This window comes from Acipenser ruthenus, unplaced genomic scaffold (genome assembly GCF_902713425.1).
Source record: "Acipenser ruthenus unplaced genomic scaffold, fAciRut3.2 maternal haplotype, whole genome shotgun sequence".
Classification (NCBI taxonomy): domain Eukaryota; kingdom Metazoa; phylum Chordata; class Actinopteri; order Acipenseriformes; family Acipenseridae; genus Acipenser; species Acipenser ruthenus.
Window position 1 is genome coordinate 54,037 of NW_026708330.1, and position 15,916 is coordinate 69,952.

Consider the following 15,916-nt stretch of genomic DNA (forward strand, 5'->3'; position numbering starts at 1 on the left):
ATGTATGTATACTCTCCATAAACGTAACACCCATCCATACTCTTAGGCTTAACTGTGCATATGTTACTAGAACAAAGTTTTAAATTGTTTTACTAGAAAACAATACCCTATGTTTAAATGGGCAACAATAATCCTAATAATACAAAACAGTGTCCACATGTTAATTGGATATTTCAGTATTCCATTATAGTGTATCACAGATTAAATCGTTTATATATATATATATATATATATATATATATATATATATATATATATATATATAGATATATATATATATATATATATATATATATATATATATATATTAAAATACAAAACTGTTGGTCCTCGTTTACCTTGTTGTTCATAATAAATAACATTAACTAGTAGAAAATAGTCCTTTCTTTAAAAAAAATACATTATGCAAATCATAAATTACATGAAATAAATAGTAAAAAAAAAAAAAAAAAGTGCTCTTTGAGAAATATAGGTCATGCAAAAGTATTCAATAATGAAGCAATCGTTGAAATCGTTTATGAATACAGTACCAGGTGGTTTGTAAAATTAAATTAACATTTTTCCAAAATATCTATTGTAAAACAGTTAAACCTTTAGTCAGAGCAGCATTGTTGCAGTCAGATCTCGAAATTGACAATACTCTGTCTTTTACTGTGGGTTTAAAAGCATTTCTAATAGCTTTTGAATATACTGTCGTTCCTCGTCTGTCAGCTCCTCCAGCTCCGGGAACTCTTCGGGTAGCAGCCTCCTTGTTCTGCCTCTTTCTACATTGTTTCTCAGAGAAGCGGTGTGGACATCCTTCAGTTTCATTTGAAGCCAATCTTGCCTCTCCTGGACGAGTCTGTGTTCCCCAAGGTTGTGCATCAGCTGCATTTCACTCACTGATCTTTTCCTATACAGCAAAATGACATATTCATTTATAGGTTATTACAGATAGGCGCAAAAGCTCACTCTTATACTTATTATATAGCAACAAGTTGTGGCTTGAATACATTTGTTATAACAAAATTTACATCATAAATATTGATACATATTGAGTAACGTTTAAATGTTAGTTTTGAATACAATATTGTGTATATACATTGAACACAAATATTATAAACACGTTTATCTTGTACATAGATAGATAGATAGATAGATAGATAGATAGATAGATAGATAGATAGATGTTTACCTAAGTGGTCTTCCTTCAGATTGTGATGAAAAGCAGAGGACATAAAGAAGTATGAAGACAGCTATTTTCACCAGACTTCTCACTGAAAGCATTTTGTGTATAGCCTGTGAAAAAGAAAACAGAAAATAATGTTAACTCCCTATTGTTCACATTTTGTTATTAAAACCTATTCAGATATAAAGCATATATTCTTCATAACTGACAACAAAAAAAGTTATAAAACTATATAGTTACAAATAAGTGTAATATTGTAATATTTTCCAAGTAGGCTACACATCAGTCCATTGTTGTGAGCCGTTTATTGGACAAATGTGCTATTTCCTAAAATCATATTATGTATATGGAAAAGGACAATAATGCATAATAAAACCATCTTATTTATAATTATCCTTGGGTATATGAATACCTTGATGAGGATTATAGCACACATCTTAAAATAAATTTAATATATAGCTAATTAAAGAACGACTGTTATATACAGTATATACTATATAAGGTACTTACCACTTAGTGGTATTACTGTTTCTTTAGAGTTCTTCTTAGAAGATGCCTGTACAGCACTGTTAAAACAGTTTGCAGATCAGCCTATGTTGAGATTAGTGAAACTCTCCAAAGTTCCTTTTATAGACCGTGGATCTGGCCATTGATGAGCCGCCTTCATTATTGGTGTTGATGTCACTCCAAGCACCGATGTAGACCGGCATGCGCATGACTGCATCACGACCAACACTCCCACCAATTCAGATTTCAGCACCTTTGTGCTTACCGCACACTGCTAACCAAAAACAAAGACGAACTAATTCTACACAGCTGCTTAAAACAGATTAGTGGCGCTCTAGGGTTTGTGTTGCGATGGCCATTCTATGCCATCTCATTGTCTATATATATATATATATATATATATATATATATATATATATATATATATATATATATATATATATATATATTATTTAGGAATATAACATTTGATTGCAATGAAGACAACATTAATATTCGGATATTATCTGGGATTCTGTATCTATCCTAGGAACGAAATATCTTATAAGAGAAATTCAAGGCAATTGTGTTCTTATTGTGTTACAAATACAATAAATAAATAAATAAATAAATAAATGACTTGTAAGGCCTACTGCTTTGGCAATCATAGATATTGTATCATTATGTCGTTAATTAACGCATCTGCAATAATTTAAGGAATTGCCATCTTCATCAAGTCAAGATAAAAATTTACTACTACTGCTGGCTGTGTTGTCTCCCCGGAGACCGCAAAAGCCTGCTCTGTCTCGCCGATAAATGGGAAATGTGAACTGCAATGAATGAGCTGAAAGAGGTTGTTTCGTCAAAGAAATGACGTCAAATTCTCAGTCACTCTTTTGATCCAAATGTTAATGTGTGTTGGAATGAGTAGCAGTTTTACAAGCGATTCCGTCATTCAACAGAGGAGGAGCATCTCGTTTTTTTGTTTTTTTTGTTTTTTTTATATCGATCAGATATGTTAGTTATTGTGAAGTACTGTTTTTTCAAGAAGCATTTGGTATATACCAAGCAGACTCTATCTGCAATAATGTGTTAAAGTACGCAGTAGGATTAACTAATGCATACATAACTATTCTAATATTCTTATATACTGAGGAAATGTTCAATATGGGGTCAAAAAACATGTACCATTAGGAGTCCTATATCTCTTTTATATTAAGTGTTCCAAATAAAATATAGAATATATGGACTCCAAAATGGTTCAATTAAGAACGTTTGTTTTTTATTGCACCTGTTATATGTGCGCTATGATAATGAATACAATGCTTACCATTATCTTTTGCAAGTTTATTTACTACTGTATATAATAAATGCACATTGGTGTTTAAAGACTTCATATTTTGAATGAAAAGGGAAGAGTGATGTGTCTCAAGTCAGAGCATTGCAAGAAAGAATTGATGGTAATAGTGAGAGGATAAACACCTATAAAACAAATAACATACATATTGCCTTCTAAGAATATAAATAGCACTTTAGCATCCCTTATAAAAGTTTACCAGAGTATTTTTGTAGTTTGACCATAGTTATGTAATTTGGTTTACCATACCTCACAATTCCTTACAATGCTTACCTATGCTTTACCATGCTTTTATGCTTTATTACACTTTGCTATGCTTTTACTATGGCAAACTCTAATAAAGGATGACATACAAGTGTACAAGTGGTACCTCAGCCAATCACACGTCTAAACAGTGAACAAGGAGATTGCACTGTTGTTATGTATTTGCATTTTGTTATTCATCATGTGTTTGAGTTGTGGTTATTAAAAGGGGATATGATGTCATACTTGTGTAACCTGTTAAATCCATCAGTGGTGAGAATAGGACCCATCCAGGCTGCCACACAGAGTGCAGTCTATGTGTTCACGTTACATTTGTGGTACAAAAGGTTCATGGGTTTACTGTGGTTTAAACTACCCTTATCCACGCTAGAACATTCCAATAAAGCCAAACACATTGTTTGCAATGGGAGATGCCATTGGAGGTATAGCTAAGCAATCCAATATTCAAAACATTTTAGAAGGATCCTGCAAAATTCACATACAGTGTGACTCCACGGTGGCATTTGAAGATTTTGACCTCTAGGTGCACAGTGGAAGTCCACAGTGATAAAAACCCTGTGCTGACTAACGGAGAGAGAACTCAGATCTTAACAGCAGCCTAGCCTTGTCAAAAACATGCATACCACTTGCCAGAACCAAATGCAGTGAGCGCATTCCCTTCAGATTGTAGAAGGCACCCCAAGGCACTTAGAAATCCAGGACTGCTCCTTTTCTTTACATATGACTTCCTCAATATGCCTACAATTTGATTACATTGAATGTATTTAAGTAATTTTCTATTAAAACATACAGTATATGGCATGTTGTTTACTACTATATAGTAAAATATGCTTTCATAAAGTAATATGAGTGTAAAGCTTCATGGTATGCTATTTGATGCATTGTGAGTAAAGCCCTGCACTACAGCGAGTACCATTTGATTTGTAATTTGAAAATGATTGCCCCTGGGGCTAGCACCTCCTAAAATGTACAGCTGTCTAGAGCATCAAACTCACAACAAGCAAAAATGATCTTATAACCATGTGACAAATTAGACAGAGATTTAAAAGCAAAATAACAGAAGTCTTGAATGAGTTTGTGCATATCACCATGCTGTTTTACTTGTGTAAAATTAGGGATATTTATTTTAAGAATGCCAATGACTTTATTTGGTCAAACATTGACACATCAGATGACTGTGAGACAAGTTTTCTAAATGTGGCAAAGGAATGACTATGTCATGTCCCTGAGATGAACTGTGCAGCATTAGCCTTTAGGTCTTCCTTGAGTGAGCAGCCTGAGGCTCTGTCACGTCCACCAGAAGAGGTAAGGGACTTGATAGCAGGTGTCTTATAGTTAATAAAGATATGTGGCAGGTTTAGGACCCTTGAATAAAGAGTAGTCCAGGGAAAGTGTCAACTTGAGCACATTTATTTGTACTCCACATTGTCTGTGTGGTCCAGAGTCAGGTGTGTTAAATATATGCCATTGCATCTGTTCTCCCTTGATATTAAACCTACAAGAGAGTTGACCCTTATCTAATATCTGGATGATACATCTTGAATTCAGTATTTATTGTGGCTCAATCATCTGCAGTCATTATAGTGGTTGATCATTGAGATTTTTAAGACTGATTAACTAACAGCTCCCTGCTCTATAGTTTATTTAAAGCAAGGTCAGTGCAGGGACAGCTAGACCATCCATGTGACACCTCTAGCTGTTTTTGCACAACATGATGGGCCTAATTATTAGAGTTCCTATTAAAATAGTTGCACGATTGCAAAAAGGGATCTGAAACAGGGTTGGATTTCACAATGGGCTATGTACATTACCCAAGACATAGCACATCCCATGTACTGTAGCAACGCAAACATTTTCAGTATTTGTTTTATGTAATCATGCACAACATTATCAAATGTACATCAATGTATCATTTAAAACCATGATATGCTAGCAGTTATATGACTGGATAGTCCTAAGATATGAAAACAATTGAAGGTATTCGCGCTCCTATAATATTTTAAAATGGATGAAAAGACAAGCCCACATTGAAACAGGCTTGTGTTACTCTTTACATATGATATTATTATGATCCACAGTGAGCACACCACGTTTTGAGATTCTAAACCTCTGCTTTACAATTCCGAGCAGTATATAGCTGCACAGAGGGACACCTTCAACCCCCAATCTGTAGTCCTCATTACCTCATCCTTGCACAATGCCTACCATGCTTCAGATGCAACACTAACGGTGGACAGCGGAATGCAAAAGGGATTAGAATAAAAAGTCATCAGGATTGGGATAACCTGGTTCACTACAAAGATGTGGGAATTAAGATTAAAAGATATTGATCTAGTGTATACTTTCAAAGCGTTTACTCCTTTCTTTAATTAACTCCTGTGCTAATATGATAAAGCTAGAACCAAACAATATACTTTGAGATTATGTCTTTGTGAATATGAAATGCACTATAGTAATGGAATTTCTATTCCAGTCTACCGTACTGCTAACCCAGCCATTCCAGATTTGTCAGGTGGAATGTTCACTGAAAGAATGTTTAATTCATTGATAAGGGTACTGTGTTTTAAATAGTCCACAATGTTAGCGTTAATCAGTTATGTGTTGCAAATAAAGGGTCTTGTTACAATTTGTTGTCTGGTGTGCTATTGTTTTGGTGCCACCCAAAGTGCATGGTGCAGTCGCTCAAACAGCTTGTCGAGAAGTCTGAGGAGTCTGATTGATCTGGAGGCGAGATGGCACCACTCCTGTGGAGAGTGCATCTGCTAGCACTACATCTTTCTTTCAACAGGCATTATAGAGTTTGCATTAATTAACATCTTTATTCTGCTATGGGGACCCAGTTTATCTCCCTCGCCATTGCTGTTTTTTTTTTCTTACCTTCCTATTATAGTGAGAATTTGGATACCTCTGTCATATTGAATTAAAACCCTGGTATGCGTACCAAGGAACAGAGAAATAAGCATCTCCAAACTGTAAAACTTGCTATTGTTTATTGATACGAACAGTAATGAGTTTTTCTGTGCGTGGTACTGCCTCTGGGCTGAGCTCATCATATGGAACCCTTTTTTTTCCCTAGAAGGATTTGGGTTGCCACAGACTATGAGTGATGCCACCTTACATGCCATGTTCAAAGGCATTGTCTCACCATTCTAGCTCAATAGCTGGCATGCTTGTGGATGTTTAGACCCAGTCTGCTGCTGCTCAAGCACCATATACCCGTAGAGTATGCAATGCAGCTGCCAGGGGTATGTGTTCAATATTGTTCAGATAATGTTGAGGTCACTTTAACATTACAGATTAAAGGAGTGCTAACCAAATTTCAAAAACCATGTTCTTACTTCTTACTAGCACTGGCATGATTATTCCTGTTCTTTAAATCTCATATTAGTCCAGCGCTAATGACATTAACAGGCTAATAAGCAACTGCTGTGCATCTTGAATCAATACATCTATTCCAGCCCCGCACTCCGTAGTGGACCAACAAACCCTACGATGTGTCACATAATGAAGTACAGTATCATTCAAAAGCTGTTTAACATTTCAGTCTTTGACACGTTTGTTAAACGGATTGGCATTCCTAATATGCTTACTCACAAAGTCAGGTCCCTTTTTATGAGAAAAATGGTCTTATTAACAGAATTCTCACACAGCGTGAACACTGAAAACCATGTCTTTCATCAGCTGGGTGTTACACCAGAAGCCCTTTTGGTCTTCAAACACTTTCCAGAAGATGACTGTAAACATATATTACAGTGCTAACGGTGTAAAAAGCCTTTCATTTGGACTGAATGTGAGAACCATGTGTTCAGATACAGACGAGTGATTTCATTGTGCGTAAGTTAGGCTATTGCAGCAAGATTTAAAAGAAAATATTAATTTCCACTAATACATTACAGGACATACTTAGACACAAAGTAGTAAAACACAAATACTGTGTGATATTTTGGATACAATTATGTTTTCTCCATACTCTTTGGGAAGGGTAGCAATTATAACTTATTGTTCATCAGAACCAAACTGATGGGTGTACTATCTATAATCATGTGCTCAACATCAGGTATCTCACCTATGCATCAGCTGCACAACTGAAACAATAAGGGTTTACCGGAGGAAAAGACCATATAATGGATGGAATGACGGAATATCCGCTGTGTTTTCCAGCATGACTCACGCAGCAGCAACACTATTATTCTTACCAGAATATGAGGTGCTGAAGTGCTTCATTTCCATTAACTCAATCGGTCTTTCAGTCAAACAACAGAAGGCTCTCTGCATTACCCAGTGGCAACATGATAGATTGGATGCACATCTGCAGAGGGAGATGTCATCATTGTATAAGTCCACACTCTAGTTCTTTGGGAGTCTCTGAAGAAGCATTCAGCACTGATGTTAAGTTAATTAGGGCCTGCTTTTGCTGACCTGTTATACTCGTTTATGTTTGAAATAAACTTGACAATGTGTTACATGCTTGCTTCGTATTCTATTTAAGGTAACAACTGCTGTCAATGGCCAACTTTAGATACTGTCATACATTCTATGTTTTTGTTTCAAAAAGCATGAAGCAATAAGCAGATATTTAACCATGCCATTAGGAAGGATTCAGTTTCGGTACATTGAGAACCACCAGCGATCATCACAAAACCATGAAATGCCATCATATCTCAATTATTTATAGTAATTTACCATAGCAACAAAATAAGCAGGAAAATAACCTCAGTGCTGGTTAGTCCAAAACATGCAAAATGGTCAAAATGATTAAAAAGTGCAATCTTTCTTGACATACTGTAGCTGTATATAATAGACAGGACTTTATATCAGGAGGACTGTCCCAGTTCTTATTAAATAGGTTTATGGTTTATTACATACGATGAAGGATCTCTAGTTGGTCTGCTGTTTGCTGGAGTCAGTTGTGAACCAGCTTGTGGCCCCTGTGTGACAAGAGAAAGCCAGGTAACTAGAGAATGTGTGAAACACCGTTGCAACGTTGTCATGTGCAAAGGTGTTAACAAGCGTAATGATTATCACAATCCCATTCTTTAACTAATGATCTATAGGTTTTGACACTGCATGCCGTCTATGGTCGGATCAGTGATGCTGTGAAGAGGTCTTACTTCGGGAGCTCATGAGCAGGTATGTGTTTCAGCACTTTAGTGGCGATGTTTGCTTCCAAAAATAAGCAATAGGTTGTTTAGCACATTCATCATTTTAGATCTATACATAAAACAAATCCCTGGGGCATGTTAAACATTTTAAGATTGACTTTGCATTGCTCATGTCATCAAAAGGTAGTGCAGGGGTGGACTCCAGCCTGCTGACACGCTTACTTACAAGTAACAAGACAAAAAGCTAATTACATGTTTTTATGATAGATATCTATGCAAATGATTTGATGCATTGAAAATAAAAAACAGAAATAGTTTAAACAGTATCAGTGTTAAATAACATATTAATCTTGCTTTTATTGAATATATATTGAGTTCTAATTATTTATTTTTTTAAATAATTTGAATTGAATTAGAAATATTTGCATTTATTTATTTTGGAGAATAATTTTATGTACCTCACAAATAATAAAAAAAAAATTACCACTTGAATACCACTTGAATAAATGGGAATATGGACCTTTTCCCTGGATTGCTTCTGTGTTGACAGATAAACTAAAGTATTCATCACATGTATCGTGGTTAAATTTGGAAACAATACAGTAAGTACTCAGAATAGGGGTGGAGTATAATTGAACTAAACCTATGCTTATGACTATAGCAGCACAAGACACACATATTGATGAGCGTTCCATACCACTGGAAAGATACAGATGGGATTAGGGACTGGATTATGATTTGTACCCATTGGATCTTCAGCAAAAATCTTTGTACTGAGGAATACCATGTTAAAAGCATAGCAAAGTGTAATAAAGCATAGTAAAACCACAGTAAAGACATGGTAAAGCACAGTGGAGCATGGTAAATCCTTGTATAATCATTGCAAACCATGAGAAAGCATAGTAAATGCAGTAGGCATGTGGGTAAAACATGGGAAACCATGCAAATAAACTTTTATGAGGGTTATGGGAATCTGTGGCAGAGGTTCACCACTAATGTGCCCTATTGTGTTTCACCCCTTTAGCAGCAAGGCGATGATGTGATTCCCGATGCTGGTTTGTCTTTTCAAAGTAAGCAACTCTCTAAAGCAAGACATTATAAAACCATTTTATGAATTGTCTTAGTTTTGGTGTAAATAAAACTACATAAGAGTGAAAAGTATGTGCTTTTGCGCTGGCACATTTTTACAATAGAAACAAATAAATGTCCACAATTCAAAACTAGAAATAAACAGCTCAGATCTTTACTGTGCAATTCTTTTCAGAAATAGTGTTGTAGAAGACAGTATATCAGCAATACCCAGTATTCCTCCCACAGTAAATGTAACTACAATCTAGATGGCTGTTTTAACATTACATGAAGATAAAATGCAATGAATGTTCAGTGACTATAAATGTTTCAATGTCATATAATGATCTTTTAATCATTTAGTCTCATTACGGCTGACTGTTTTCAGGTCTGCCAAGATGAGAGCGGCATTGCTATTCCACAGCCATTATACAGCTAATAAATGATTCCCTATTATCTCATGTAGTCAGTCTAATAAACACTTCATCAATGGCATTTCTTTGCAGACCTTTAAATATAAATCCCTTTCATCCATCGCATACCTTTATCATTGTCCTTCCCGAGTGAGCGTAAAACACAGGTGTTAGAAAGTCACATTGCACTTTCTTTGCCCTAGTAAAGTCATGGAGGCTGGACAGCTTTCTTTAAGGGTTAAGCATGATATAATGCAATTTGTTTCTCTTACTGTGATTAATATCAAAGCTTTAGTTAAGATTTTTTTTCAGATGAAATAATGTCAGTTTAAAATGTTACCTGTAGTACTTATATAAAAACAGGAGTGTCTTGACATGATAGTGAAACTATAAACTGCTGGAAGGAACCCCTATCCCCAAGGTCAAGATCCACCTCTGTGAGTGTGTGTGTGTGTGTGTGTGCGCGTGTGTGTGTGTGTGGAGGGCTTGACATGGGACACAGGGGACAAAGGAAACTGCTGCATGTTACATTTTAGCTGTGAAACGGTGAAATGTCTTGGCTTATGCTGTTCATTCAAATAAAATCTCTATTTTCTTTGTTTGATTATGCAAAAAAAAAAGGACCTTATTTACCCAGACAAAATTCACACTCATGAATTCAGTGACCCTGATCATTCCAGGATTTCCAAACCATGTGACCTCATTCAGCCTTTGGAGAAAATCTATGACCCATTTTCTCCTGAATCTTTCCCACACTACAATGAGTAAAAAATAAAAGTAAAAAGGACATGATGAAAGGATACTTACTGGCTCTAATGAGTGAAAAAGGCATCTGCTTTGGAGGTAGCTGCCATGGAAAACAACTCAGACACATTTCATCAAACTGTAATGTAAGCAAGATAGTATTTTTTTGTGATTCATAAAGTAACGTAAAGCTATCAGTCGGTGCATTGTCAGACACCTCTCTCTCTCTCTCTCTCTCTCTCTCTCTCTCTCTCTCTATATATATATATATATATATATATATATATATATATACATACACACACATATATACACAGTATATGAACATAATTTAGATATTTTATTTAACATCATGTAATCAAAGAGAACTGCAAAATGATATCGCAAAAGTCTACCGGAAGCCATAATAGTAGTACAGTTTTTCATGTTAGCTTTCGAAATGTTACATTTTTTTTTTGTCAGTATTTTGTTAAGTATATGGAAAATTACAAAGCGGTATTTAATTCAATATGTTAAGGTAACATTATTCAGCAGGTTTCATTCAACTTTATGAAGCAGACTGTGTTAATTATATCGGGCAATGCACAACTTTTGGCCATAGCTGTATGTATGTTATATATATATATATATATATATATATATATATATATATATATATATATATATATATATATATATATATATATATATATTAGCTCAATATATGGTACTGTGCATGGTCTGTTTTTATTCAGACAGACATTTCTTCGTTTAGAAACAGCAAATACAATACATAAATTACTGAATTCATTATTGCTCAGAAATTATAATGCAAGATACAATATTACAATTACTCAGCAAATTTCAGCAATGCATCACTTGAACAGTGTGCAAATTAGCATATAATTAGTCTCTCAAAATACTGATTGTTTCCCCAGTGCCGTCTGGTCCTTTCTTTTACTGCAATACCTCCAGTTGTTTGTCCTGTATATCACTAACACAAGGTTGGTATTGTATTGAAAAAGGCCAGTGTGAATAAGATACACACACACGCATGGGATCAATCTTGAGGAAGCACAAAACAATGATGAAGTTACCAAATGTAACCCCTGGTGTCGTGTCATCAACTAATTGACCATGAACATCAAAATACCTGCTGGCATGTATGCATCTGACTTCATGTCTTGGGAATCCTTTGAAAAAACTAAAAGGCCCTACCTACACGAAATGTGGCTAAATATAAAAATGGACAACGTGACTCATAAGTTAATACAGGGGTCGTCATTTCAAAAGGAGTCGGTTTTGGCATAATTAAATTGTTTAATGCTTCCAGATACAGTACTTTCGTCATGCTTTCCAAACATGTGGAATTGCTTGAAAGGGTGACTGAAATACATTTTTAGCGAATACACAACTGTATGTGTGCAAATAGGTTTGCAACGTGGAAATGGCATGTGCAGACTGCAAAACTAAATTAAAACAAATCTCTTGTAATGATAAATTGTAGCTTTACACCTCTGAGAGTCAGCCTGCTTCACGTTGCTTCTTTATACTATCCTGCTACATATTAATTTAAACTGTTCATTATGGTTTTGAACAACATTAACGTTAGGGGTTTTGGTTACGTTTTATGTCGTTCATATTGTTGAAATCGAAACAGCTACCTGGTTGTGTCATTACATATTTTTATATTTTGTCCCTATCAAATGCACAAGCTACTGGTGTTTAATGCTCCTGAATAAAAAAATACTCCATCTGTAGTTGTGTTGGCGCCTTTTTTGTCTTCAAATCCTTAACTGCTGATTGGCTATTTACAGCTCGCTCTTGGGAGCGAGTGTCTAACGTAAATCAATCTTTCAGCCTCCGCATAATTCAAAACTGCGAGGCACGTTGGAGCCACGGGGGCTGGAGAGACTGAAACATTGTTTGTAACGTAAGTAAAAAAAAAAAAAAGTGACGGGTTATTTTTAATGTAAGAAATACAACGTATAGTCAAATATTCAAATTTGTATGAATATCCCTTTTAGTAAAACCAATGGAAAGTGAAAATGTCTGGGTGTTGTTCGGTTGTTCTATTAAGCTATGGGACAGCCGTTAATACTTGCAGAAATCCAGCGGGATTTAAGGGGGGAAAATATGCATATTATAATTTCTTGTATTAATAAATTATTTTCCGTTAATGGTGAGATACACATATAGGTATGTTACTTATATAAAATGTGAACGAAAGATAATAGCAGTTGTTTTGAAGTAGTTTAAATGGAAATTTTCTACAGGATTTTAAATTTTTTTTTAATTATTCTTTTTCGTTCTGTAGTTTTAATTACTCGTGGTGTATCGCATCCCGTTAGGTTATTTATTTATTGTGGGCATTTTCCACTCTGTGGATTCGCAAATAGTTGTTTTACTCCAGACTGTTCCCACTTTTTGGTTCTGATTTATTATAGAGATGTTTTTCTGTTTGTCTCTTGTTGATATTTATATTATTTGTGCAGCTTAGTTACTGATAAAAAAAAGATATGGCACCAAAACACGAGAAAAAGAAGAAACGTGGATGCTGCCCATGTCTGTCATCATCTGTGAACGAAGCTGAAGATTGTGAGGAATATCTGGTATGATTTCAGAAAAATACTGACATTTTATTTTGCATTAATAGATTTTGCTTACCTTTACAAACAGGAGCAACAAAAGGCAGTACATACAATTTAGATTTATTTTTTAATATTCTCATTGTGCCATCCAAATTTAGACTTTTTAGAGTTTAAAATTTTAAAATTGAGTAAATACATTTAGTGACAAATGGGACAAAGTATTTTTCATTGTCTTCAAATGGAAAAAAAAATACTTGCAGTTTGTTGCAGTTTGTCTTTTAATTTATTTAGATTATTTTCTTTACGTTTTTTAAAATGTTTATTTAGAAAGAATATCTTTTTTTTTAAAAAGTACCAGTTATAACTCTATTTAGGCCCATGTGTCTACAGCTGATAATTATTTTAGGCAATATCAACTGGACTACTTTCTAAAAAAACTAAAGTAAACATGAGGTAACGGTATGGAAGCAAACAAGCACAAAGGTGTTGATTGTTGGTCACTGTAACTCCAAAAAATGAATATTAACAAGATTAAACATAATAGAACAGCACAAATGTGTCAGTCAAAATACAAAAAGCAATATTAACATGCACTCGACCAGCTGATATGATTGATATCAACCTATTGAATGACACATACATAATCAAGGATTATTAGCCTATTTGGACCTATACTGTATGTACATACTTACAGATGCAGTAGGTTGTTTGTATGAATGGTCAGTATATATGCATGAACTTTATGATTAGTAAAGCTTATCAATAAAAAAAATATATACTGTGTAATGATTTTTATATATATATATATATATATATATGTGTGTGTGGGTGTGTGTGTGTGTGTGTGTGTGTGTGTGTGTGTGTGTGTGTGTGTTTGAAAGGAGGTATAACAATATAAATATATATATATTACATCTTATTTTCAGATTTCTGTGAGTGAATCCCCAGAGGAAGACTTAGGAGTGTTACATTCATTTGAGACAATACTTGATTCCACAAATAGTACTACAAAGAAAAAGAAAAAGAAAAAATCTAAAAGCCACAAAAAAGCAAAGAAAAAAACTGAACTAGAACTAAAGAAATTGCAACCACCTGTTTGCCAGAAAAGGGAGAGTGATGATTCATATGAGTTTTTCTGTCCTGATAGAAATGACAGAATTAAAAAAAAATCATTAAAAAGAAACCCAAAAAGCCCAAAAGAAACACATGCCACATTGATCCAGACCATCATCAGAAGAACCTAATGCAAGTAGAATTATACAATACTCCAGAATGTTCTCATGTTGAAATTCCTGTAACACAGTCCTTTAAGAAGACAAAGAAGCATTACCTTTTAGGTGGGAGCATCATGCCAAAAATGACCAATGATAATCTGACATTGGAACACAGGGGGATGTGGCAGCACACTAGATCACCTGAAGGAATTAGCAGTATTCAGTCTGAGCAACAGGTTTTATATCAATTATTGTGTCCACCACCAGCTAAGAAAAATCTGCTTGACGAAGAAGTTCACGAGCAAGCTGGTGTGTGTAAACACAAAGCATGGACAGTAGCCCCCTGTAAAAAAAGGGTTGTTTTTGACACTGCAGTACAACACTTCAGTGGTGAGAGTGTGGGATGCAAAAGCAGGCAGGGACCAACCAGAGCAACATACAGGGAGCCAGAAAATGACTTTTGTTGTACAGAGCCTTTGCTTTCTTCAAGCCCTGTACTGAAATAAAATCCTGTGACTCTGAAGAGGAATTTAACATGCATTGCACAAAGAAGAGACGTGAATACAGAGCTGAAAGCACACGTGGTCTTGTAGAGGAAGCTTGTAACAGCCAGGACCTTTTCCTTACACAGAAGACTTTCTTGCCAAGTGGCTCAAGTGATGATAGTGTCAGCTCACCATCAGTACAAAGAGACAAATACACAGAATGCCAGAAAACTACAGGACTCATCAAGCACACGAGAACATCTGAAGTAAACCTTCCATGCTTGAGATCATCACCCATTAGACAAAGGTATGAAAACTACGGTCTGGTCTCAAGTAGAAAATTAGGGCCAATCACTGAGAAAGCCACACAGACCGATGACTTCTTCAGCTCAAGGGCACTTGCTACTTCTCTAGGGTTTTACAAAACACAGAGAGATAACAAATGTACAGAGAAACCAGTTGACCTGAGTCTGCCGTCTGAAATGAGAGCAAAAATCACCTCAAATCATGCTTCTCACCGTCATGTGAATGGTGAAGGTGACGGTGTGCATATTTCCCCTAAATATGTCTTGTGTCGTACAAGCAACTGCATTCCAATTTTAGGGGATGAAAATCCAACTAATTGCCTAAACACATTTTGCAGACTATCTGAAGATGGGAAATATATTCAGACTCGGCTAAATGAGTCTTACTTCTTTAAGTTAAAAGGTGAATCTCAATCCCCTGAGTCGCAAGCTCCACTTATGAAAGAGAAAGTGATGTGTGAGAAAAAAAACAAGCCACTAGTGAATAAATGGGATGCTCCAAAGTCACGGTGAATAACTTTGTCTGCCTGATACCAACTTTGATAAGGAAATAGCTGTTTAATAGTATAGTTCAACAATTTTAACATGGTTTATGCATGCATTTATTTCTTTGTTATTAAAATTAACTAGTATTTTTTTTCTAAACAGCCATTAATACATTAAAAAGTTAGCCTCTTGTGTGAAATCTTGGTTGATGTTAATTTAAAAGAAAAAAAAAGTGGGCTGTGTATGTTAAATTC

At 35.1% G+C, this 15,916-nt stretch overlaps 1 protein-coding gene and 1 long non-coding RNA gene across 2 annotated transcripts; one reads left to right on the forward strand and one right to left on the reverse strand.

The window, feature by feature from the left end:
• Positions 1-332: 332 nt before the first annotated feature.
• LOC131731617 (parathyroid hormone-like) lies at positions 333-1,752 on the reverse strand. The gene is made up of 3 exons (XM_059020864.1): positions 1,679-1,752; positions 1,175-1,278; positions 333-892 (listed from the first exon to the last, which is right to left on the reverse strand). The coding sequence occupies exons 2-3, from the start codon at positions 1,264-1,266 to the stop codon at positions 649-651; spliced, it is 336 nt and encodes a 111-aa protein (XP_058876847.1). The 5' UTR covers positions 1,267-1,278; positions 1,679-1,752; the 3' UTR covers positions 333-648.
• An 8,872-nt stretch (positions 1,753-10,624) lies between these two features.
• Positions 10,625-14,302, forward strand: LOC131731618 (uncharacterized). The gene is made up of 4 exons (XR_009324930.1): positions 10,625-10,748; positions 12,442-12,514; positions 13,077-13,193; positions 14,099-14,302. It is a non-coding gene; the product is annotated as an uncharacterized LOC131731618 (long non-coding RNA).
• Positions 14,303-15,916: the final 1,614 nt, after the last annotated feature.

Coding starts and splice junctions, on each gene's coding strand:
- LOC131731617 (XM_059020864.1), bottom strand. CDS start 1,266: ATGCTTTCAGTGAGAAGTCTGGTGAAAATAGCTGTCTTCATACTTCTT. Junction 893..1,174: donor TCTGAAGGAAGACCACTTAG/GTAAACATCTAT, acceptor TTTGCTGTATAG/GAAAAGATCAGTGAGTGAAA.